This window comes from Balaenoptera borealis (genome assembly GCF_965194805.1).
Source record: "Balaenoptera borealis genome assembly, chromosome: 11".
NCBI lineage: Eukaryota > Metazoa > Chordata > Mammalia > Artiodactyla > Balaenopteridae > Balaenoptera > Balaenoptera borealis.
In genome coordinates, this window is record NC_138868.1 from 52,657,517 (window position 1) to 52,683,836 (window position 26,320).

The 26,320-nt window shown below is 36.9% G+C and overlaps 1 protein-coding gene and 1 pseudogene across 4 annotated transcripts in view; both read right to left on the reverse strand.

Annotated features, from left to right (window-relative positions):
- RAB6A (RAB6A, member RAS oncogene family) overlaps window positions 1-26,320 on the reverse strand; it is a 77,585-nt gene that overhangs the window by 38,520 nt on the left and 12,745 nt on the right. For 2 of the 3 annotated variants that reach the window (XM_082343243.1, XM_082343244.1), the window contains exon 2: window positions 5,804-5,862. In XM_082343243.1, the coding sequence (XP_082199369.1) occupies window positions 5,804-5,862 (59 nt within the window). Of the gene's footprint in view, window positions 1-5,803; window positions 5,863-24,999; window positions 25,100-26,320 lie in introns of all 3 variants that reach the window. The other variant, XM_082343245.1, reaches the window with a different exon arrangement.
- LOC309606298 (zeta-crystallin pseudogene) lies at window positions 5,880-25,100 on the reverse strand (annotated as a pseudogene). The gene is made up of 2 exons (XR_014249640.1): window positions 25,000-25,100; window positions 5,880-17,192 (listed from the first exon to the last, which is right to left on the reverse strand). The product of XR_014249640.1 is annotated as a zeta-crystallin pseudogene (transcript).

Here is a 26,320-nt window from a genome sequence, read left to right on the forward strand (position 1 = left end):
CTTTAACTTAAAGAGATTAAGGATATATTTATTCACCACCACCATCTTTCTGGACAAGTTCATTAGAGTGTCTAAAACCCACTGTTTGGACTTCTCTGGTGGTGCAGTGGTTAAGAATCCACCTGCCAATGCAGGGGACACAGGTTGGATCCCTGGTCCGGGAAGATCCCACATGCCACGGAGCAACTAAGCCTGTGCACCACAACTACTGAACCTGCGAGCCACAACTACTGAGCCTGCGTGCCACAACTACTGAAGCTCGCATGCACTAGAGCCGACGCACCCCAACTACTGAAGCCCGCATGCTCTAGCGCCCACGTGCTGCAACTACTGAGCCCACGTGCCACAACTACTGAAGCCTGCACGCCTAGAGCCCACGCTCCGCAACAACAGAAGCCACGGCAATAAGAAGCTCGCACACCGCAACAAAGAGTAGCCCCAGCTCGCCACAACTAGAGAAAGCCTGCGCGCAGCAACGAAGACCCAACGCAGACAAAATTAAATAAAATTTAAAAAATAAATAAAATAAATAAATAAATAAAATAAAACCCACTGTTTTCTCTATGCTGTCCTGAAGTTAACTGTTGATTTGTAACAGCCTTTGGAATAAGAAATTCTCTAAATTCAAAGTAATCTCTAAAGTTACTCTGAGCAATATAATCTTCCTCAAATAAAAGAATTAAACTACTCCAACTGTGGGAATCTTTCCCGAGCTTATTTATATTAAGTTGAACTATATAAAATGGCCAATATTATACCATTTTTGAATGATAAAAATAGCAATGTAATATGGTTCAAACTGATATAGTTGAAACTGTTAGAAAAATCTGTGGGTTTATAATTGGTAAAAGAAAAAGAAGTGGTGAATGCTAGAGCAACTTAAGAGAAACGCTTCCAGACTCTCTAACTAGAAATAAGTTTCCCAGATAACTTAGATTTTTTGCTTTACTTTGAAATAATGACTAAAATATGGTCAATTAAGGACTCTTCTGGCCAACCAGTTTAGTCTTTTTCAAATGAAATTAATTCAGTGCAAAGGAATCATAAATAGGGCATGAATTATGAATTACATAAAATTTATCTTTTTTGTGAAATAAAACTTCACTAAGTTTCAGATATATATTACATATGGCTCAATAATACATTTCTAGCTATGAGACTAGCTCTTCAATTATTCATTTCAGAAGTCTTTCCGTTGTGTGTATGGTGGGGGTAGGGAATCTTCAAGTAATCCACTGAACAACTCTTCACCTGATAACTAAGTTGGCAGCTAACGACATATGGTCAATTCTTCATATATCAAGTTAATACTTGATATGCTGTCAAGCTGATTTCTCTAGGTAAGGACGTGGGGTGCTACATTATCCAAATTTTCCTGTTAGAGCTAAACTAAGATAATACCTCGGACTGTACCTAATTCTTACAAAAACTTGTAGTTTACGTTGTAAATCAGTGTCTCCTATTAATGCCAAAGTACAGTGATATTTTGGCTTCACTAGCAACAACTTTTTCACAAAGAATCAAAATCTTTCCTTATCTCTCAAATTCTATTTAACCTCACCCCATCAACATCACTGCCCTTATAAATGTCTGAATGAACAGCAGCAATAGTCTTAGTGCATAAGTAGCAACAGCACTTTAGGTGTGCCGGAAAGATCTCCTTAATTTCACAGAGAACTTGGGTAAAATGAAATACTTCAGAAATACCCAGAGAACTCCAACTACAGGCTCTAGCTCATAATTCTTTAGCCTAAGACTCTGACTCTAGTTCAAATTTTTTAGCGTATGGTATTTGGTTCCACTCCCAAAGATTTGAGCTTAACACTCTCAGGTACTTTCTACATATGGCTCAATGACATCAATACTTTCTTCAGTCCCTAAGACTGGTATTTATAGTTTCTCTGCTGAAGAGAGAGAGAAGCATTGCTCAGAATCAAAATATGGTATGCAAGAGGTCATCTAGGTGAAGCTATAAGCTGTAGAGTTGCAGGGACCTAGAAAATTGAGGATATCCGATATAAACGGGTCCAAAAAAACCCGAAGCACTCTTGCTAATTGTACTATTTTTTCATTTCTAAACTTGCTCTTTTCATAGTGTCTTAAGATGTAACTAAACCATTTCTGAAATATTCAAAAGAATGTAATAAAATTTATACTATACATATTCATTGCCTTTTAAGAAGTGACTTTCCTTAAATGTCATGTTTATGTTTTAGTCATTCCTGTTTCATGATCGTTATGGGTTTTAATAAAAGGCTTAATTAGAAACAAATTCCTTTGGGGATGAGATGGAAATGTTCTTAATCTTGATTGTAGTAGTAGCTTCATAGGTGTACATATCTGTCAAAATTTATCAAAATGTAAGGAATTAATAATTCTTTACTACTATCGATTATAAGATCCCACTGAATATTTTGGATAACAGTCTATTGTCATGTTCGCCTTTTGCAGATCTATGGTTTGTCTTCTCATTCTCTTGACACTGTCTTTGGCAGAGCAGAAGTTTCTAATTTTAATGAAGTCCAGCTTATCAACTGCTTCTTTTATGGATCATGCCTTTGGTGTTGTATCTAAAAAGTCACTGCCATATGCAAGATCATCTAGGTTCTCTCCAATGTTACCTTCCAGTAGTTTATTACAGAGTTTTACATTTAGGTCTGTGTTTAGGTCCATTTTGAGAATAACCTCTGTATCTACATTCATTTGCATGAGGATGACTAGCTGTCCCAGCACAATTTGTTGAAGAGACTATCTTTGCTCCTTTGTACTGCCTTTGCTCCTTTGTCAAAGATCAATTAGAAAAACCTTTGTTTACATCTTAGTTCTACCATTTAGTAGTTGGATGGTTTTGGACAAATTGTACAAATTTGGACAAACTTTTTCCTAGAAAACAAATGCCCAAGTTTTTCAGTTTTCTTAGTGTTCAAACCAGAAGGCATATCCCTGAAATAAAATAAATATTTCAAATACGGGAAAATACATACTAAAAAGGACAGGATTCAGATTTTATATTTACCCTAAAAGCTTTCTGAAAAATAAAAAATGGTTTAATAATTGAGACAGAGGCAGTTAATTACTATGGAAATTAACCATTCCTTTAATCAGATCAACATTTGATATACTCCTAAGACAAATAATTGAAATCAAGTTTTTATACTAACTACACAGTAATACAGATATAAAATACTTCAAGTAAAGGGGATTTTTAAAAATTTTATTTCAATAAGAATATTTCAAAAAGTTGATACAGGGACTTTCCTGGCAGTCCAGTGGTTAGGACTCTGCGCTTCCACTGCAGGGGCGGGGGGCATGGGTTCGACCCCCGGTTGGGGAACTAAGATCCCATAGGCCGTGCAGCAAAAAAGTTAATACAGAAAAAGATTTATAATGTGCTTAGGGCCCCAGTGAAAGTACCTGGTATGGAGATTACTAATTTATTCTTTTTAGCTTTTTCTTTGATTTTCGTTTCACAATTAAGCATTTTAAACTAAGATACATACACACATATAACTTAGATACATATGCAACTGAGAGCAGACATCCTTGTCTTTTTCTTGATCTTAAAGAGAGCACATTCAGCCTTTAAACATTATGTCTGATGTTAGCTGTGGGTCTTTCATAGAGATGCCCCTTATCACATTTAGAAAGTTCCCTTGTATTCCTAATTTGCCAAGTGTTTTCATCATGAAAGGTTACTGAATTTTGTCAAATGCTTTTTCTGTGTCTATTGAAATAATCATGTGATTTTGTCCACACTGCGTGGCTTCTTTTTTTCTTTTTGGCCACACTGCGTGGCTTGTAGGATATTAGTTCCCCGACCAGGGATTGAACCCGGGCCCTCAGCAGTGAGAGTGTAGAGCCCTAACCACTGGACAGCCAGGGAATTCCCGATTTTGTCCTTTATTCTATTCATATAGCGTATTACATCACTTTCTGTATGTTAAACCAACCTTGCAATCTTGGTACTAACCTACCAATCCTACTTGGTAAATGGTATAGAACCCTTTTTATTAGTTACCAGATTCAGTTCAGTAGTATTTTGCTGAGGACTATTGTATTTATATTCATAAAGGATATTAGTCTGTAGTTTTATTTTTGATGCCTTTGCCTGGTTTGGGTATGAGAGCCATACTGACCTCATGGGATAAGTTGGGAAGTATGTCTTCCTCTTCTGTTTTTGGAAGTTTATGAAGTATTAGTGTTGTTCTTTAAATATTTCATAGAATTGACCAGTGAAGCCATCTAGTCCTGCGATTTTCTTTGTAAGAAGTTTTTTGATTGCTAACTCTATCTACTTATTATAGGTATATTCAAATTTTCTATTTCTTCTTGAGTTAGTTTTGGTAGTTTGTATCTTTCCTGGAATTTATCCATTTCATCTAGGTTATCTAATTTGTTGGCATATAACTGTTCACAGTATTCCCTTATAATCCTGTTTATTTCTGTAAGGTCTTCTCCTTCACTCCTGATTTTAATAATTTGAGCCTTCTTTTTTCTTGATTAGTCTAACTTTAGGTTTGTCAATTTTGCTGATCTTCTCTAAGAACCACTTTTGGTTTCACTGAATTTCTTGTTTTTCTGTTCTCTCTTCCATATATTTCTGCTCTAATCTTTATTAGCTACTGAATTAAGCACGTCTTTATTCTCTGTATTTTTGTTGTCTTGACACCTGGGGCCTTCCTTATACTGGAGGGACTGGCCATCCCAGGGTTTGCCAATTCCTAGAGAAGTAAAACTTGCCTGTGGAGGGCCTTTCATATGAAAACCAACCAATCCAAACCCATAACCCAACCACCTCCTCTATCACACTCAGGGTCATTACTCCCCTGCCCTAATCACACTAGGGCCAAGTAGCAGACAACTAGGAACAGCCCCTACAGCCCAGAGACCAGTGAAATTACTTGAAGTAGGCAATCCTATATTTCCTCACCTGGTCTTACCCATCCTTCCCACAGAAATCACAATAAAGGCTAGTGCCTATTATTTCCTGCCCCCGCCCCTTCACCTCCTGACCAATACCAGTACTTCTTCCATGTGCCCCCCTCCTATGGTCTGGAGTGTCCCTTCCTCTTGAGATCTGTGAGTATAGTAAACTATCTTTACAATGGCCATCATCTCCTGATATGTCAGCCTCACCACACCTGAATAATAAAACCTACATTTTAAAGTAGTTTCTTACTTCTGCTTGCTTTAGGTTTACTTTTCTTTTTCTAGTTTCTTAGGATAGAAGATTAAATTACTGATTTAATGTATCTTTTCTTTTCCTTATAACACTGTTTTAGCTGTATCCCGTAAGTTTTGGTATGCTGTGGGTTTTTTTTTTAATTTATCTCGAAGTATTTTTCTAATTTCCCTTGTGACTGTCTTTGACCCACTGGTTATTTAGGAATGAGTTATTTAATTTTCCACATATGTGTGAACTTCCCAAATCTCCTTCTGTTAATGATTTCTAATTATAGTACTCACTTATTCTTGACTTCAAGTATAGATGAAAATGTCATAGAATCCTAGACTTGGAGGAAATCTCTCCAAGAGAATAGCTATAATCACTCTTACTTCTATCCCAGATGGTATTAGCAATAATCTTTCAATAGACTTTGGAACAGAAGCTAAAGAAATCAAATGAAAAAGTTGAGGACTATGAGCATCATCAGTTATACTTCGTATTTATATAGAATTTTACAGATTACAGAAAATGCTTTTATATCCATGTCTGAATATAAATAAATGCATTTTTAAAAGGACCTTGAGTATTACTTGTAACACATAAGAGACAACTAGTAGGTTGGCAAAAACAAAATACCTGATAGGTGTTGTCAAAACTGTCATACATGAATCTGGTAATCAGTGATGTCTTTCCAACTGAAATGAAAAGAAAAAAAAGATTGATTCAGTTAACACATTAAATTGGGTTCTCAAGCAATTTTTCTACAGAGAACTGCAATTCAATTCATTGGGAAATATCTGCAATGGTTCTACTAACAATAATTTACAAACATACAGCCCTGAGTTTGTTGAAATGTTTTTCTTTAACAACAGATAATCTCGGGACTTCCTTGGTGGTCCAGTGGGTAAGACTCTGCGCTCCCAATGCAGGGGGCCTGGGTTCGATCCTGGTTGGGGAACTAGATCCCACATGCATGCTGCAACTAAGAAGCCCACAGGCCGCAACTAATAAGCCCACATGCCACAAACAGAGCCCACATGTTGCAACTAAACATGCTGCAATGAAGATCCCGTGTGCCGCAACTAAGACTCAGCGCAGCCAAAACAACTAAATAAGTTCTTCTTCCCCACCCCCCTTCCTCTTCCTCTCCCCCTCCTTATAAAAAAAACTCAAGCAAACAAACAAACAAAAGATAATCTCTCAAATTGAGAGCACAGGTAAAAGAATATTTATTGATTTAAGAGGTGAGGAAAATGAAGAGAAAAGATGGAGGAAAACAATCAGTTATGCTGACATCTCTAATTCACAAAAGGCAAGCAGATATTTACTTGAGCCCTAACAAAAAGAACTAGGATTACACTGGGAAGAAATTATAGTTAACTTCCTGGACAGTAACCTGGGGAAAATGAGGGTCAGGTCCACTTCATTCAGTGAATCAAAGCTTAATCTCGGGAAGTATAAAAACTAAATATGAAGAGTTCTAGGAGAGGTATGGGGGCTGCAAGAACTCGACTGTTTAAGAGTAAGAATGAAATGACATGGAAAATTGTTTTGAAACTCATTTCAGGATCCGATCTCTATTCTTTGGCAGGGCAATCCCAAAGATTCATAATACTACTTTGTATTGGTATTTTTAAGTTAATCCACATGAAAGTGCCACTAGGTAGAAAATAGTGGTATACTGCCAATATCCTTACCAATGGGCACAGTGTTCAAGGGCAAGAACCATATCTAATTTTCCTATATCTCCAGTAGCTTGACATAGATTCAATAAATACTAAATGAATACAAGAAATTATATCAATTAGAAAAGAACTGAGCAAATAAATATCTCAAATGCTCTCCCAAATGTAAATATTTTTGGGAGAAAAAAACCAATACCTAGTCACTCATATTTTTGTATGAATTTAAGTAACTTTTTTTTAAATAAAATATATATATATTTATTTATTTATTTTTGGCTGTGTTGGGTCTTTGTTTCTGTGCAAGGGCTTTCTCTAGTTGTGGCTCACGGGCCTAGTTGCTCCGCGGCATGTGGGATCTTCCCATACCAGGGCTCGAACCCGTGTCCCCTACATTGGCAGGCAGATTCTCAACCACTGCGCCACCAGGGAAGCCCCAAATTTAAGTAACTTTTGATTTCAACTTTTGATTTTTAGAGACCTGATCGTGGCCTCGTAAAATGTCCTCCATCCATGTGCCATATGAAAACCTGAGGAAAAAACTGAGCCAAAGAAGGAAGAATCCCATAAAATCACCTACTCCCAAACGTCTTATTTTAAAGAATCTAAAATAGCAGGTTGAACAGCTAAAGCTAGTTTCCCTAGACCCTGGTCAAAAGCAAACTGATGTTTGGGAAGAAGTCTCTTTTTGGAGCAATGAGTAGACCTATGCATTTCTTCATTAGTAAATAGTACATACAGTTTTTATTTTGTTTTGAAACATGTCCCTCCTTTTTTATATAAAAGAGCAAAATGCATGTTACAAAGCGGGCAACACAGAAAAGACCAAGAACAAAGTGAAAATTAGGTATATCCTACCACCTATACATAACTAACATTAAAACTTTGGTATATGTTTTTCCAAAATATTTTTTATATATACGAATACATATGTATTTAAAGGCAAAACCCTAGAACCAATCATAGTAAAGTCAGGAACAATACACATTCTACTATTATTTAACACTGATCAGAATCTATAAAAAGTAAATCTAAAAATCTGAAGAGATAAAAGGCAAAATAGTGGTGGGGGAAACAGTGGTGGAGAAAAGCAAAGGGGCTTCATTATAAATAAAATATATAGTGAAGAAATATAAAATAGCTTGTTTGTTGAAACAGTTTTTACTCAAAAGGTTAAATTTTCATTATTAAGCATTTTAAATATGATTCTTCAATATGGGATCCTTGTAAATTTATTGTTGTTTACCCCAAAACCTTCTGTAAAATGGTATGTAAACTTATGATTTGCTTAATGCTTGTTTTCCCTGATCATAAGCTCTATAATTGTCCTGTTTAGTCCACATCATCAGAGTTTGACACTGCTTGTCACATCACACTAAGCAAACAACACCTTTGCCGAACTGATACTCAACTCTTTTTCAAACGACAAAAAATAGGTATCTAAGGTTATTCAAAAAAAAAAAATCTTTTTTTTTTTTTTTTTTGGCTGTGTTGGGTCTTCGTTGCTGTGTGCAGGCTTTCCCTAGTTGCGGCGAGCAAGGGCTACTTTTTGTTGTGGTGCACGGGCTTCTCATTGCAGTGGCTTCTCTTGTTGTGGATCACAGGTTCTAGGCACGTGGGCTTCAGCAGTTGTAGCACGCAGGCCCTAGAGTGCGTGGGCTTCAACAGTTGTGGCACATGGGCTCAGTAGTTGTGGCGCACAGGCTTAGTTGCTCCGTGGCATGTGGGATCTTCCCGGACCAGGGATTGAACCTGTGTCCCCTTCATTGGCTGGTGGATTCTTAACCACTGCACCACCAGGGAAGTCCCTCACTGTAGTTTTGATTTGCATTTCTCTAATAATTAGCGATGTTGAGCATCTTTTCATGTACTTCTTGGCCATCTGTATGTCTTCATTGGAGAAATGTCTATTTAGGTCTTACGCGCATTTTTTGATCGGATTTTTTTTTGATATTGAGCCATATGAGCTGTTTGTAAATTTTGGAGATTAATCCCTTGTTGGTCAGGATGCATCATTTGCAAATACCTTCTTCCATTCTCTGGGTTGCCTTTTTGTTTTGTTTATAGTTTGCTGTGCAAAAGCTTTTGAGTTTAATTAGGTCCCATTTGTTTGTTTTTATTTCCATTACTCTAGGAGATGGATCGAAAAAGATATTGCTGCAATTTATGTCAAACAGTGTTCTGCCTATATTTTCCTCCAAGAATTTTATAGTATCTGGTCTTTCACTTAGCTCTTTAATCCATTTTGAGTTTATTATGGTGTTAAAAAATGTTCTAATTTCATTTTTTTTTACCTGTAGCTGTCCAGTTTTCCCAGCACCGTTCATTGAAGAGACTGTCTTTTCTCCATCGTACAGTCTTGCCTCCTTTGTCATAGATTAATTGACCACAGGTTCATGGGTTTATTTCTGGGCTTTCTATACTGTTCCATTGATCTATAGTTCTATTTTTGTGCCAGTACCATACTGTTTTGATGACTGTAGCTTTGTAGTATAGTCTGAAGTCAGGGAGCCTGATTCCTCCAGTTCCGTTTTTCTTTCTCAAGATTGCTTTGGCTATTCAGCGTCTTTTGTGTTGCCATACAAATTTTAAGATTTTTTTTTGTTCTAGTTCTGTGAAAAATGCCATTGGTAATTTGATAGGGATTGCAATGAATCTGTAGATGGCCTTGGGTAGCACTGTCATTTTCACAATATTGATTCTTCCAATCTAAGAACATGGTATATCTCTCCATCTGTTTGTGTTGTCTTTGATTTCTTTCATCAGCGTTTTATAGTTTTCGGAGTGCAGGTCTTTTTCCTCCTTAGGTAGGTTTATTCCTAGGTATTTTATTCTCTTTGATGTAATGGTAAATGGGATTTTTCCCTTTAATTTCTCTTTCTGATCTTTCGTTGTTAGTGTATAGAAATGCAACAGATTTCTGTGAAATTATTTTGTATCCCGCAACTTTACCAAATTCACTGATGAGCTCTTGTAGTTTTCTAGTAGCATCTTTAGGATTTTCTATGTATAGTATCATGTCATCTGCAAAAAGTGACAGTTTTACTTCTTTTCCAATTTGGATTCCCTTTATTTTTTCTTCTCTGACTGCTGTGGCTGGGACTTCCAAAACTATGTTAAATAAAAGTGGCGAGAGTGGACATCCTTGTCTTGTTCCTGATCTTAGAGGAAATGCTTTCAGCTTTTCACCGTTGAGTATGATGTCAGTTGCAGATCTGTCATACCTGGCCTTTATTATGTTGAGGTATGTTCTCTCTATACCCACTTTCTGGAGATTTTTATCATAAATGGGTGTTGAATTTTGTCAAAAGCCTTTTCTGCATCTATTGAGATGATCATATGGCTTGTATTCTTCAATCTGTTGACGTGGTGAATCACACTGATTGATTTGCAGATACTGAAAAATCCTTGCATCCCTAGGATAAATCACACTTGATCATGGTTATGATCCTTTTAATGTATTGTTGGATTTCTTTTGCTAGTATTTTGTTGAGTTTTGCATCTCTCTCTGTTCATCAGTGATATTGGTGATGGTTGCACAACTGTGAATATACTAAAAACTACTGAATTGTACACTTTAAATGAGTGAATTGTATATGATTATTTTAAAAAACTTTTAATTTCCTCTAGAATTTATTGCAGTTACCATGTTATAACAAAAGCAGATCATTCTTAATGTGTTAATTTCGTTTATACATTTAAATAAAAATATATGATCCCCATCATATAAACAGATAATTCTAAATCTACTTTGAAGTTTAATCAATCAATAAGTATCTTTTTGGAAATTGTACCTAGTATCATATTATACCAAAGATAAGACTGCTGTCCTCACAGAATACATGGATCATTGGTAATCAATCTTTAAACTAGTGAATGTCATTAATACATTGGGAAATATTGGAAAACTAACAAATTTATCTAGACATTGTTTATCTTGCCCTTCTGAGAGACTTGTAGATCTAGATGAGATTAGTTTGGAAATGGGGTCTCGTTTAGTCCAGAAAATCTTCAAAGTCCAATATAGTTCTCAGCTAATCAGAGACTAAAGAAGCTTTATAAGGAGAAGTAGGCTTGGAAATCAACCAGTCTTATTTTGAATTAGCATGTTTTAGTCAAAGTATGGAATTAATGATCAAGTATCAGTCAGGAATTTCTGTAATATACTCCAATGCCAAGTGACCACTAACATTCTATTTCCTACTATAATAATTCCTTGATGAGAGGTAGAAGGCAATATTCTTTATTGCCAGCTATAAAATAAATTGCACTCCAATACCTATGAGCTCTAAAGATAAATCTTTTTTTAAATATAAGAAACTCACTAAATCAAATGAATACTAATTAAAGCAAATGTAGTGTACATAAAACTGAGGTAAGAGACCTCTAATTACACAGGAAATCTATGAAATGTTTAATCATTTTAAGAGAAGAATTATTTTTCCAGTAGCCCCACTGCTTTGAATATCATCTTCATGAGCCTGGGCCACCTTCTCCAATGGAATCTGAGGACCTAATACTGGTCTCAACCAACCAATTTCCATTCCGGCTTGAGGGCTGCTGGAAACTGCTGAAATTCCTCCTTGGTGGATGAATAGAGAGCAACTCCTATTATGCTAGATTCCTTTGCCATGGTGTCTCCCGTGGGTTTATTTCAACAGGACCTCTGCTGCCAACAACTATTACTCGTTCTCCATGTGACAAAGATTCAAATCATTGCTAAGATTTACATTAGCTAACATTTCAATAATCACATCAACTCCTTTTCACCAACAGATTTCTTAATTTTATCCATATAATTAGCTTCTTTGTGATTAAACACTTCGTGGGCCCCATTTTGCAAAACAGTGTTTTGTCCTTCCTCAGTACCAGCTGTGCCCAAAACCTTTAAGCCATAAGCTCTAGCAATCTGGCATGCTGCTATCCCAACTCCTCCACTAGCTCCATGAACCAGAACACTTTCTCCAGCTTTCACACAGGCACTGTGGAGCAGAGCTCAATAAGCAGTAAAATATGGGATACTGATGGCAGCTCCTTGTTTAAAGTCCAGTTTTTCCGGCAGTGTGTAAACAGGGTAATTGGCTGCTAGAGCATACTCTGCGTAGCCCCCAGAGATCGTGCTGGTAGTGAAAACTCTGTCACCTTTCTTGAAAGCAGATACACATTCTCCAACAGCTTCTATTATCCCAGCCACATCTAATCCAGGAGTATAAGGTAGAAGTGGTTTTCTACTGCAGGTACAAGAGTGAATTTGTGTGTCCACTGGGTTTACACTACACGCTTGGACTTTTGATTAGAACCTGATGGTCTTTCGGAATCGGTACGGCAACATTCGACTGGAGTTTCATCACTTCTGGTCCACGAATTAAAAAACTCTAATAGCAGGCTTCCTTGGGGGCGCAGTGGTTGAGAATCTGCCTGCCAATGCAGGGGACAAGGGTTCGAGCCCTGGTCTGGGAAGACCCCACATGCCGCGGAGCAACTAGGCCCGTGAGCCACAACTACTGAGCCTGCGCGTCTGGAGCCTGTGCTCCGCAACAAGAGAGGCCGCGATAGTGAGAGGCCCGCGCACCGTGATGAAGAGTGGCCCCTGCTTGCCGCAACTAGAAAGAAAAGCCCTCGCACAGAAACGAAGACCCAACACAGCCAATAAATAAATAATTAATTAATTAAAAAACAAAAAAAACCTCTAATAGCTCTCATCAACCTCTGTTCCGTCACCATGGTGATCTAGATACGAGTTCTAGAGTGGGAAATCAAAATCTGCGAGAGCTCCTCAGATTCCAGGGAAAAAAGGGCTGTGTGATGTACGATTTCATCTCAATAAAGCTGTTATTAAAAATCTATCATGGATTTCCCTGGTGACTCAGTGGTTACGAATCCCCCTGCCAATGCAAGGGACGCCTAGAGCCCGTGCTCCATAACAACAGAAGCCACCGCAATGAGACACCTGCACACCACAATGAAGAGTAACCCCCGCTCGCCACAACTAGAGAAAGCCCGCGCACATCAACGAAGGCCCAACACAGCCATAAATAAATAAATAAATAGACAGATAAATAAAATCCATCGTGGTGATTATTGTACAACAATGTGAAATACTTAATGCCACTGAACTGTACACATAGAAATAAGTTAAAATGGTAAATTTTACTATGTATAATAATTTTAATACTGGAGCACCAAAGATAACTAAAAAAAAGGGCTGATAATATATTAAAGATTAGAGGAACTAATTATTGGGCCTCTAGAAAACCAAGGTATACTAATTTAAGAGATAACTTCTGTAAGTGGTAAAGTAATTCCTCACATAATATACTCTTCAAGAGTACTTAGGATTCAAAGATTATAAGACTAATGTTTGCATAAAAGGAGAAGTCTCAATTATTCTACAACCTATATAAATGAACATTTATGAACTGCTTCATAATCTGGTCAGTTATATTGGTCAGATAATACTGAAACAGAGAAGATATTTATATTTTCTAATTTTTCCCCCAAAAATAAGCCCTTATAAAAGATTAATGTGCTATGATAATAATAGTACCTTAAATCAGATGCTATGATTTTAGTAAGAGTTAAGCATAAAAATACAACAAACACACAAAAACAACACTATCTGTAGTCCATCATGGTAACGAAGACACCTGAAAAAGGTACCTAGGGACCACAGCAAAAAAGCTCAGCTGCAAGCAAAACTCACTGCAATATCACAGCTAAGATGTCTCACCTAGGTGATGCAATTCTACAGCAAAAGAGAAAATCGATTAAACCAAGCTAACATTACTCCAATGCAGCAAACCTAGTCAACAACACTGAAGTTCAATAAAGTTAGTAGCTTTTCTCTAAAGACCTAAATTGAATAAAGATTTCGTTTTTCCTAAAGCTTAAAAAAAAAAAAAAAAAAAAAAGGAAGAAATGGAATATTACTCAGCCATAAAAAGAAATGAAATTGAGTTATTTGTAGTGAGGTGGATGGATCTAGAGTCTGTCATACAGAGTGAAGCAAGTCAGAACGAGAAAAACAAATACTGTATGCTAACACATATATATGGAATCTAAAAAAAAAAAAAAAGGTTCTGAAGAACCTAGGGGTAGGATAGAAATAAAGAAGCAGACGTAGAGAATGGACTTGAAGACACGGGGAGGGGGAAGAGTAAGCTGGGATGAAGTGAGAGAGTGACATGGACATATATACACTACCAAATGTAAAACAGATAGCTAGTGGGAAGCAGTCGCATAGCACAGGGAGATCAGCCCGGTGCTTTGTGACTACCTAGAGGGGTGGGATAGGGAGGATGGGAGGGAGATGCAAGAAGGAGAAGATATGGGGATATATGTATATGTAGAGCTGATTCACTTTGTTATAAAGCAGAAACTAACACACCATTGTAAAGCAATCATATTCCAATAAAGATGATTTAAAAAAAAAAAAAAAAGAAGAAGAGAACTACAACTACACTTGTACAATCACATTCAAAAACGGGGAGAATGAATTTGGTTGTATAAAATATTTGCTGAATAAGTAATTTCACATCTATGGCTCAAAAGTTGTTTTTTAATAAGTATGATTTATTTCTTTATAATAATATTTATGTTAAAGGCATTAGACCTATGATATGAGTTTCCAAGATGATGAAATGGAGACATCCAAAGTAAAAACAAAAATATTTGACTACACAAAACGTGAAGACAGAAAAGATATTCACATAAAGGTAACGACCCACTGGCTACTCTTATCAAAGATGAATAAAACATAAACAAATATATTAATTCTTGGATGGCTACTATTTCTCACTTCATTCCAAAACTTCCAAGTGCTAGGAAACAAGGAGGTTGGAGGATGAGAATGAAAAACAAATGTAAGTAAGGCCTTGAATGCAAAGGAGTTTACAACGGCTGAAAGAGGGTGAACAAGAGAATAAAACACTGTGCAAAGAAAGTGTCCATCCTCTATACTGCCAGAGATACCTTTCAACAATTTATAAACATTCCAAGGCTCCCCAGTCTCCATAAGCTAAAGATCCTTAGCAGGCATTCAAACTTGAGCTTAGCCTTTCTAGTCTCATCTCCTAACCTTGCCAAACACAAATACCATCTGACAATGATGGACAGCTATTGGTTATTCTTCAAGCATAACAGGTTCCTTGGAGCCTCTGAGATTTTGCTCATGTAACCCAGTTTTGTGGAACTTTTCTTTCCTGGTTACATTATGAACTTATGAACTCAGTACCAGATGTGGTTCTGCCTGGAGGAGAGAAAAACTAAATTACCTCTCAAAACTACTTTCAGCCAAGCTCCCTGGTGGCCTAGTGGTTAGGATTCCAGGCTTTCACTGCCATGGCCCAGGTTCAATCCCTGTTCAGGGAACTCAGATTCCCGCAAGGCATGCGGAGCGACCAAAAAAAAAAAAAAAAAAAATTACTTTCAGCCTAAGATTGTATTTCTAGAAGTATTTTAGATGGCAGCAGGGCTTTTATTTTATTCCTACAACAAAGTTAACATTCATCTATGAATGTATCTTAAGGATAAAATGACGAGTTGGACTAATTAAAAAAGATACATGCATCCCAATGTTCATAGCAGCACTAGCCAAGACATGGAAGCAACCAAAATGTCCATCGACAGATGAATGGATAAAGAAGATGTGGTACATATACACAATGAAATACTACCCAGTCATCAAAATGAATGAAATAATGCCATTTACAGCAACATGGATGGACCTATCATACTAAGTAAGTGAAGTAAGTCAGAAAGAGAAAGACAAATACCAAATGATATCACTTATATATAGAATCTAAAATATGATACAAATGAACTTATTTACAAAACAGAAACAGACTCACAGACTTAGAAGACAAGCTTATGGTTATCAAAGGGAAAAAGGGGCTGGGGGAGGGATAAATTACGAGTTTGGGATTAGCAGATACAAATTACTATATATAAAATAAACAAAAAGGTCCTAGGGACTTCCCTGGTGGCGCAGGGGTTAAGAATCCGCCTACCAATGCAGGGGACATGGGTTCGATCCATGGTCCGGGAAGATCCCACAGGCCGCAGAGCAACTAAGCCCGTGCACCACAAATACTGAGCCTGTGTTCTAGAGCCCACAAGCCACAACTACTGAGCCCGCAAGCCACAACTACTCAAGCCCGTGTGCCTAGAGCCCGTGCTCCGCAACAAGAGAAGCCACCTCAATGAGAAGCCCACACACCGCAACAAAGAGTAGCCCCCGCTCACCCCAACTAGAGAAAGCCTACGTGCAGCAACGAACACCCAATGCAACCATAAATAAATAAGTAAGTAAGTAGGTCCTATTGTACAGCACAGGGAACTATATTCAATATCCTGTAATAAACCATAATGGAAAAGAATATATATACATACATACATGCATACGTATATATAACTGAATCACTTTGCTATACACCAGAAACTAACACAAATCAACTATACTTCAATACAAAAAATGTTTTTAAAAAGATGACTTGGAAATAATCTGTACCCTCAAAGAACAGTTCAGTGGGAAGTTCAAAATAAGTACTAGCATAAGACTAGCTTCTCCAGCATTAACTTTACTCAAAAACTTTTTAAGTCTAAGTGTAGAAAAGCATGATCCACTCCTTCTTACGGGGAAAAATAAGAAAAAAATGGCAATATAAGGAACTTAACTCATATTATCTTGTTTGTGCATTTATTTACTAGTTTACCTCTCCTAACTTACAAATGATAAGCTGTAGAACAGGAACCTCATCTATCTTGTTCATGGCTATACTCAATGTTGGTCCCTGCCTAGCACTAAATGAAATAATCAATGAAAGAAACCATCAAGTAGACAGCATTCACTAAGGTTGTCCAGAGTCTGCATTCTTGGAAAAATGAAAGTAGATATAGCTCACAGGGGCACACTTATGATAAAACTCAGTGAACTGAGGTTTTAGAACCAGAAGGCCAACTTCACTAATTAATTTAAGAAATAACTTTCGTAAGGATGGAAATATTCAGGTCAATATAACTAGCAATTTTTCTCATTCAAGCTGTACACTTAAGATTCATATGCTTTTCTATATGTTACATTTCAATAAAAAGTTTTCCTTGTAAAAAAAAAATCTAAACAATCACTCTCTGAAATAATATCTTATGGGGTTTTACACACACACACACACACACACACACACACACACACACACACACACTTAAAGTACACATAGTAAGTCAAGTCAGAAGGAAGAATGGTAAGTAGAATTAGACTGCCAAGGTCCCTGCACTGTCCAGAAGGGTAAAGGAATCAATTACCTGTAAACTTTTTAAAGTCATGGCTGCATGCCACAACTTCTGGGCTAATCACAAAAAGAAAAAGAAAAAAAAAATTGTATAATTTCCCAATTAATAAAGAATATGGAATAATTTTTTAAAAGACTACAAATTCAAATAACACAAGAAGAGGAAAAGGAACACTCAGGACAAAAAGAAAGCACACTGAGAAGATGGTAGATTTATTTTAAATCCAAATATATAATTATATTAAATGGAACCGTTCCAATTTTTAAAACAATTATCAGACCGGACAAACACAAAACTTAACTAGATGACTACTAAGCCACATCTGAAACATAAGAATACAAAAATGTTGAAAGTAAAAAGATAGAGGGACTTCCCTGGTGGCACAGTGGTTAAGAATCTGCCTGCCAATGCAGGGGACATGGGTTCAAGCCCTGGTAGGTCAGGGAACTAAGATTCCCATATGCCGGGCAGGGCAGCCAAAATAAATTAATTAATTAAAAAGGACAGAAAAATATAAATACTATGAAAACATTAGCCAAAATAAAGATGGTATACCTATACTAACATCAAAGTAAACTTTAGGGCAAAAAGCATTACTAGAAATAGTGGAACACTTGATGACGATAAAAGGTTGAAGTCACCAAGAACACAATAACAATTCCAGGGACTTCCCTGGATGTCCAGTGGTTAAGAATCTGTGCTTCCACTGCAGGGGGCACAGGTTCGATCCCTGGTTGGGGAACTAAGATCCTGCATGCCACGTGGTGTGGCCAGAAAAAAAGTCTCAAAAACCTATAAGTTAAAAATGGAAAAACTACAAGGATACATATACAGAGCCACAATCATCATGGAAAATTTTAACATACCTCTCTCAATAACAGAATAGACAAAAATTCGATAAAGACACACAATATTTGAACCACTTGATTAACAAAACTGATCTAGTGATCATATATTGAATTCTGCACCTAACAAATTCATTCTTTTCGGGCACAAAGGGAATATTTATTAAAACTGACATAACATATGGACCATAAAGAAAAATATCAAGAAAATTAAAAACAGTGAAAATATATTCTCTGACCACAGTACGATTAAAGTAGAAATCAAAAATATAAAGAAAACTAGAAAGTCCCCAAGTGTTTCAAAATAATATACTTCTAATAACCAATGAGTCAAAGGAGAAATCAAAATAGAAATTAGAAAGCATTTTGTACTGAATGACAAAAATACTGCAGAGCAAATCTCCAAAACACTACTATAATAGTACTTAAAGGGAAATTTATACAATTACACACACACACACACTTATATGAGCATATATTAGGGGAAAAAAAAAAAAAACTAAACATGAGCTATATATCCCTCTCTCAAGAAGTTGGAAAAGACCAGCAAAATAAACCAAAGAAACTATAAGAAAGGAAATAAAGAGCAGAAATAAAACAGAAAACACACAATTGAGAGTCAACAAGGCTGACCAAGGCTGTTTAAGTTCTTTGAACAAAAAACTATTAAATTGGGTTTCCCTGGTGGTGCAGTGGTTGAGAATCTGCCTGCCAATGCAAGGGACACGGGTTCGAGCCCTGGTCTGGGAAGATCCCACATGCCGTGGAGCAACTGGGCCCGTGAGCCACAACTACTGAGCCTGTGCGTCTGGAGCCTGTGCTCAGCAACAAGAGAGGCCGCGACAGTGAGAGGCCCGCACACCGCGATGAAGAGTGGCCCCTGCTTGCCGCAACTAGAGAAAGCCCTCGCACAGAAACAAAGATCCAACACAGCCAAAAATAAATAAATAAATAAATAAAATTAAAATAAAAAAAAAAAAAAACTATTAAATTTATAAACCTCCAGTAAGTCTTACCAAGAAGAAATGAAAGGTACAGATAACCAGTATTAGAAATTAATGAAGCATGATTACAGATCCTGCAGACATAAAAACATGAGTAATATGAGTAATCTGCACTAATAAATTTGAAACAGTAGATGAAATGTACAAAGTCCTAGAAAAATAAGAAAAAAGAAAATCTTAAAGAAATTGAAGCTCTATTTTAAAAACCTTCCCCAGGGTTGCAAAGGCCAGAATTGCCAAGCCATTCTTAAATAAAAAGAATAAGGTGGGAGGATTTTCTCTCTGGTAAATCAGTAATTTTTATATTAAGTTATAGTGAGTAAGTTTTGTATTGTTGCAAGGGTAGACAAAGCATTTAGCAGAATAGAAATTCCAGAACCAGGTCAATGAATTTATAGACAGTTGGTCATTATAAAACCGACATGGCAGAGCACTGAGGAAAAGAAATGTTTTTAAATACATGATGTTGGGATAATTACATATCCACACTGAAAAAAATTAAACCTGACATCTATTTCATAGTACACACAAAGATCAATTTCAGTTGGATCATAAACCTGAATGTGAAAGGCAAAGCAAAACAAAACACAAAACACAAAACAAAATTTCTAAAATATAATAGAGGAGACTATCTTCATTACTCAGGCTATGGAAAAACTTCTAAATGGGACACAAAAATCACAGATTTTTATAGATTGATACATCTATCTACATTAAAACTAACATTTTCTGTTCATTAAAAAGTTGTCATTAAGAGTGAAAAAAGCAAGCAATCATAGGTTGGTCTGTTCAAAAAAAAAATACACCTTTTGTTTTTCTTTATGGAGAATAAAGGACACATGCTTTGAAGGAGGATGAAGCAACAGTTTAATAAGACTATCATAGTGTCTGTGTTACAGATTAAAAGTCTTTCTCTAAACTGTGAGTGTAGTTTCTTTAATGTGCACCTTAACTTTTCTACAGCAAAATTTAAGCAAATAAGTTTTGACTTTGGAAAAACATTTCTCAATAATACAATAATGAAGTAATCAAAACTAAAAACCCAAGAAAGAAAAACAAAGCTCGAAAATACCCTCCCTTCAACTCTAGTAAAACACATTTTCCAGCATACCAATTTTTTTAAAAATTACAATAAATAAAGAAACTAAAGTCTTTGCTCTCATGGGGTTTAAAACTGGCAATACATATACCTTACAATACAAGTATATATCATTTAGGTATAGAGGATAAATTCTTTAATATTTTGTTCAAGGTAGTTTTTGTTTTGTTTTAAAGACAGAATCTCCAGGGACTTCCCTGGTGGTCCAATGAGTAAGACTTTGCACTCCCAATGCAGGGGGCCGGGGTTCGATCCCTGGTCAGGGAACTAGATCCCGCATGCATGCCGCAACTAAAAAAAAAAAAAAAAGATCCCGCGGGCCACAACTAAGACCCCACAACTAAGACTAAGACCCATTCATTCATGCATGAATGAATGAATTTTAAAAAAAAGGCAGAATCTCCAAATAGTAGATCAGGATCTCAATGTCTCATCTGGTCAGCATTCAAGTTGTTGTATCTTCCTTGTACTGAGGGTAACCCAAAACTCCAGAGAAAGAGTATAGTCCACTTACGTAGCTCTTTTACATTGTCCAAAGACATATTTTAGCACCCTTTCATATATTCCTACCCATTTATGATCAATACTTCTGGAAGCTATTTAGTTTCCGGAAATTAAAATAGCTCCTTTTCATAGAAAGATTAGACATATCTAATTTTAGAACAGCATTCCTTCTGTATTTGTATTTCTTCTGTATTCATTCAAATCTCTTCAGCTAAGCTTATTTCTCCAAAATAGTTTTCAAAATCCCTAACAGTACATTCTTTATATCCTCCTATATAAAGGCAATTTAAATGACCATTTCAATCAAAGCCTAACTAATCTTATCCTGAACACCGTGGCTATTCATTTTTCTTCCAACAATACTTTAACATTTGTACTTAATACTCCTGTGCCACCATACACACAAAACTTCATACAGCATTATGTTCTAATACTTTTCTTCCTGTCCCACTCCCAACCCATGCCATATAATTTATTCTGTATTATATAAATTTATTCAGTCATCAAGAAGTTCTGATAGGGCTTCCCTGGTGGCGCAGTGGTTGAGAATCTACCTGCTAATGCAGGGGACACGGGTTCGAGCCCTGGTCTGGGAGGATCCCACATGCCGCGGAGCAACTAGGCCCGTGAGCCACAATTACTGAGCCTGTGCATCTGGAGCCTGTGCTCTGCAACAAGAGAGGCTGCGATAGTGAGAGGCCCGCACACCGCGATGAAGAGTGGCCCCTGCTTGCCACAACTAGAGAAAGCCCTCGCACAGAAACGAAGACCCAACACAGCAAAAATAAATAAATAAATAAATTAAAAAAAAAATAAGTGTGAGCTACTAAAAATAACTACCATCCTGTAGGAAAATCCAAATGAATGTCTCCATTATTAAAAAAAAAAAAAAAAAAAGAAGAAGTTCTGATAAAAGGAAGTATATATTGAGGCAAGGAAGACCAACTAAAACTAACAAGAATATTTAATTATCAACAAATATGGTTCTATACAATACAAATTAGAAAACTGTTAAGTATTGTAGGTATACTCCTGGTTCCGTCTGAGTATGCCTAGCTCTTCCAAGAAATCATTTCTCTGTTTAAAAAAGGAAATATCGGGGCTTCCCTGGTGGCGCAGTGGTTGAGAATCTGCCTGCCAATGCAGGGGACACGGGTTCGAGCCCTGGTCTGGGAAGATCCCACATGCCACGGAGCAACTAGGCCCGTGAGCCACAACTACTGAGCCTGTGCGTCTGGAGCCTGTGCTCTGCTACAAGAGAGGCCGCGATAGTGAGAGGCCCGCGCACCGCGACGAAGAGTGGCCCCCGCTTGCCGCCAACTGGAGAAAGCCCTCGCACAGGAACGAAGACTCAACACAGCCAAAAATAAATAAATAAAGAATTTTTTAAAAAATAAAAAAAATAAAAATAAAAAAGGAAATATCTCCAGGTGATTTCATAACCCACTCTTAATATTTCTACAACCTTTTCAGTCAGGAAATTCTTCCATATATATGACTTAAATTCACTATGTTTCATAGCACAGGGAGATCAGCTCAGTGCTTTGTGTCCACCTAGAGGGGCGGGATAGGGAGGATGGGAGGGAGATGCAAGAGGGAGGAGATATGGGGATCTATGTATACATATAGCTGATTCACTTTGTTATACATCAGAAACTAACACACCATTGTAAAGCAATTATACTCCAATAAAGATGTTAAAAAAAAAATTCACTGTTTCAGCTTAAGCCTTTCTCTTATTGTTCAGATCTTAGAATTGCAAATTAACAAGTTATTATCTTTTCTGTAAGATATTACAAATCCAAAGACTTTTTTCAGTTGTACTTTTGCCTTCTTGATGTGACTGGACAATTCTCATTTGAGTATCACATTTTAATTCCATGATTAAACAAACCTATGATTTTCCTTGTGTATAAGCAACATGTGAAGTGATTCTTATTACTTCTTATTCAGTGTCAGCCAGTAACACAATCATCAACAAAGCAAATTTTATCAAAGCCATTGAATTTTTAAACTTTCTTTTTTGTAATTAATTTATTTATTTTTGGCTGCGTAGGGTCTTCGGTGCTGCACACAGCCTTTCTCTAGTTGTGGCGAGCAGGGGCTACTCTTCGTTGTGGTGTTTCTCATTGTGGTGGCTTCTCTTGTTGCAGAGCACGGGCTCTAGGCACACGGGCTTCTGTATTTGTGGCACACGGGCTCAGCAGTTGTGGCTCACAGGCTCTAGAGCGCAGGCTCAGTAGTTGTGGTGTACAGACTTAGTTGCTCCACGGCATGTGGGATCTTCCTGGACCAGGGATCAAACCCGTGCCCCTGCATTGGCAGGTGGATTCTTAACCACTGAGCCACCAGGGAAGTCCTCAAAGTCACTGAATTTTAAAACTAATTTGTTTATCTTACTCTCTACTTAACTGTAAGTTACATGTATTAAGAATTTTGTCATATAAATTACAAAAGTCCAGTATAGCAAAATACCTGAGAAACACTTAATCTTATCTAACATTTAGTTCATGTAGCTCAACTTTCCAGAGATGATTACAGTTTTTTCACTCTTATGGTTTTGGGAACACAAAAGTATCCTGTACTTTCTGCACATCTTCTACCTATACAAAATTTATCAAGGAAAGGTTGTATAGTTTAGTGTCTTAGTACTGGAGCTCTAGAACCAGGCTGTTGAGCTGAAACCCAAGTTTGGCCAGTTACTAACTGTATATACTACTGAGACAAGTTATTTAACCTATCTGTGCCTGAATTTCCTCATGGTAAAATAAGAATAACAGTAGTACCTATCTTATAGGAATATTTCAACTTTTTTTCATTGAAATATATTTGATTTCAATGTTGTGTTAGTTTCTGGTATACAGCAAAGTGACTGTTTTATATATATATATATTTTGTTGTTGTTGTTGTTGCTATATTCTTTTTCATTATAGCTTATTACAAGATACTGAATACAGTTCCCTGTGCTATACCGTAGGACTTTGTTGTTTATCTATTTTATATATAGTAGTTTGTATCTGCTAATCCCAAACTCCTAATTTATCCCTCCCCACCTTTCCCCCTTGGTAACCATAAGTTTGTTTTCTATGTCAACTTTTTATTTTACAGAAAAGTTACAAACCTCCTTGGTCTCCTCTCATCGGTGACATTTCCTATCTTTCCTGTTTTTATGACCTCGACACGTGCAAAGAAAACTGGTCAGTTATTTTGTGTCATGTCCCTCAATTTAGATTTGTCTAATGTTTTCTCATTAGAATGAGGTCATACATTTTTGACAAGACCACCACAGAACTGATGTGCCTTTCTCAGTGCATCATAAAAGAAATACATGATGTCATATTAATGTCTTATTCCTAGTGATGTTAACCTTGATCACTTGATTATGGCAATCTCCACAGTTTCTCTACCATAAGTTACTGTTTTTCCCCTTGTAAATAATAAATATCTTGAGGAAGATACTTTGAGATTATTCAAATATCCTGTGTCTTCACAAAATTTTGCCCTCTGATTTTAGCATTCATCAAATGGATCTTGCCTGTAGCAATTAGCACTGTGGTATTCCAGTGGTGATTTTCTATTTCCCTCATTCTATCTACTACAAGAGCGGTCCTTTCTTATCTATTTATTTAAATATGTATTCATAAATATCTTAATTATGTGGGTTATAATCCAATATCACCATTATTTATTTTGTTGCTCAAAAATTTCCAACTTTCCCTACTGGGCGCTCTTTCACATTGGCTCCTGTGCCCTTTCAACATGTCCCCATCCCTTCATAAACACTTCCTTATTTTCTGGCACCACAATATTCTCCAGCTTATTTTGTATTTTCCCTGCCCCAGCCCTGAAATCAACCACTTCTCCAAAGATCTCACGGAGTTGGTTTTAAGGGTTAAACTAGTTAAGACTGTAAAGTACTTACAACAGTGTCTGATCTGTAGTAAGTAATCAAATGTCAGTTGATATTTAGTATTGATAGTTTGACAGGAAATACACATTAACCATTACAGCTGTCAGGAGGTGCTATATTTCTAGATTTGGTTGCAAAGTGATATTAAGCATTGTATTAGTTTGCTAGGGCTGCTATAACAAAGTACCACAAACTGAATGGTTTAAACAACAGAAATTTATTGTCTCACAGTTCTGGAGGCTACAAATCCAAAATCAAGGTGTTGGCAGAGTTAATTCCTTCTGAGGGCTGTGAAAAGAATCTGTTTCAAGCCTCTTCCCTAGCTTCTGGTGGTTTGCTGGCAGTCCTTGGCATCCCTTGGTGTACAGAAGCATCACCCTGATCTCTGCCTTCACCTTCATATGGCATTCTCTCTGTGTATATCTGTGTCCAAATTTCCCCTTTTTATAAGGACACGAGTCATACTGTATAGCGGCCCATCCTACCCCAGGAGGACCTCACCTTAACCAGTTGCATCTGAGGTACTAGAGGTTAAACTTCAACATACGAATATGGGAAGAACACACACTTCAAGCCATAACCAGGCACAAATGAAAAAATTCTGAAAAATAAAAATAAATCATCACAGTATTTAGAATAATATCAATCAGACGGAGGTTGAAATAACCATTTAGATTGTTTTTACACAGAAGACTAATTATTGCAGTATCAGAGATTTTGAAAACAAATGTACAATATTTTGGAGAGGAAAGTTCAACTAAAGAATTTTGAAAGAACAAAAGGAATGCTTTATTTAAAACTAAACATCCCAATGCAGCCAAAAATAAATAAATAAATAAATATTTTTTTAAAAAGGGGGGGCTTCTCTGGTGGTGCAGTGGTTAAGAATCCGCCTACCAATGCAAGGGACATGGGTTCAATCCCTGGTCCGGGAAGATCCCACATGCCATGGAGCAACTAACTAAGCCGTGCGCCACAACTACTGAGCCTGTGTGCTCTAGAGCCCGTGAGCCACAACTACTGAGCCCTCGTGCCACAACTACTGAAGCCCACGTGCGTAGAGCCCGTGCTCTGCAACAAGAGAAGCCACCACAATGAGAAGGCCACGCACCGCAATGAAGAGCAGCCCCCGCTCGCCGCAACTAGAGAAAGCCCGTGAGCAGCGATGAAGACCCAACACAGCCAAAAATAAATAAATAAAATAAATAAAATATTAAATAAATAAATAAAACGAAACATACTCAGTCTTTCTGTGAAGAGGAACTACTTTCAATTTCTGAAAGCTCTGAGAGCATTAAATAGGTAGGAATATATGAGAGGTGCTGACATTAAGTCTCTGGGTGGAGCCTACAGAGGACCATCTCTGCAGGCCGTATTATATGGGTAGATTCTTCTCATTTTACCTAGAGAGGTTAAAATGAACGCTTTAAGAGCTCATAATGTATAAGGTGGCAGAAAAAAGACCACAGTTCAGTATCCCTAACTCCTGCCCCAGAACTTTCCCCCCATATCGCATTAACTATAGAAGTTTCACAGGCCAAAGGAAAGAAACATTCCATATTAAACAACTTGATAAACAAACATAAAAGGTTTGCAAATTAGTAACTTCAATAGCCATCTAGTTTTGTCCTATTAATGTCAATATGTTGGTGCTTCTGTCACCTGCTTAAAGAAGAAAGAAAGACCTGTTTACTCAGATTCCTAATGACTGGACAGATTCAATATTTTATGGTTGCCTGTATGAAGGACATTATGCTAGACACCAAGGACAGAGATTTAAAAGATCTAAAAATGGATTTTGTGCAGCCTTAAGTACTACAGA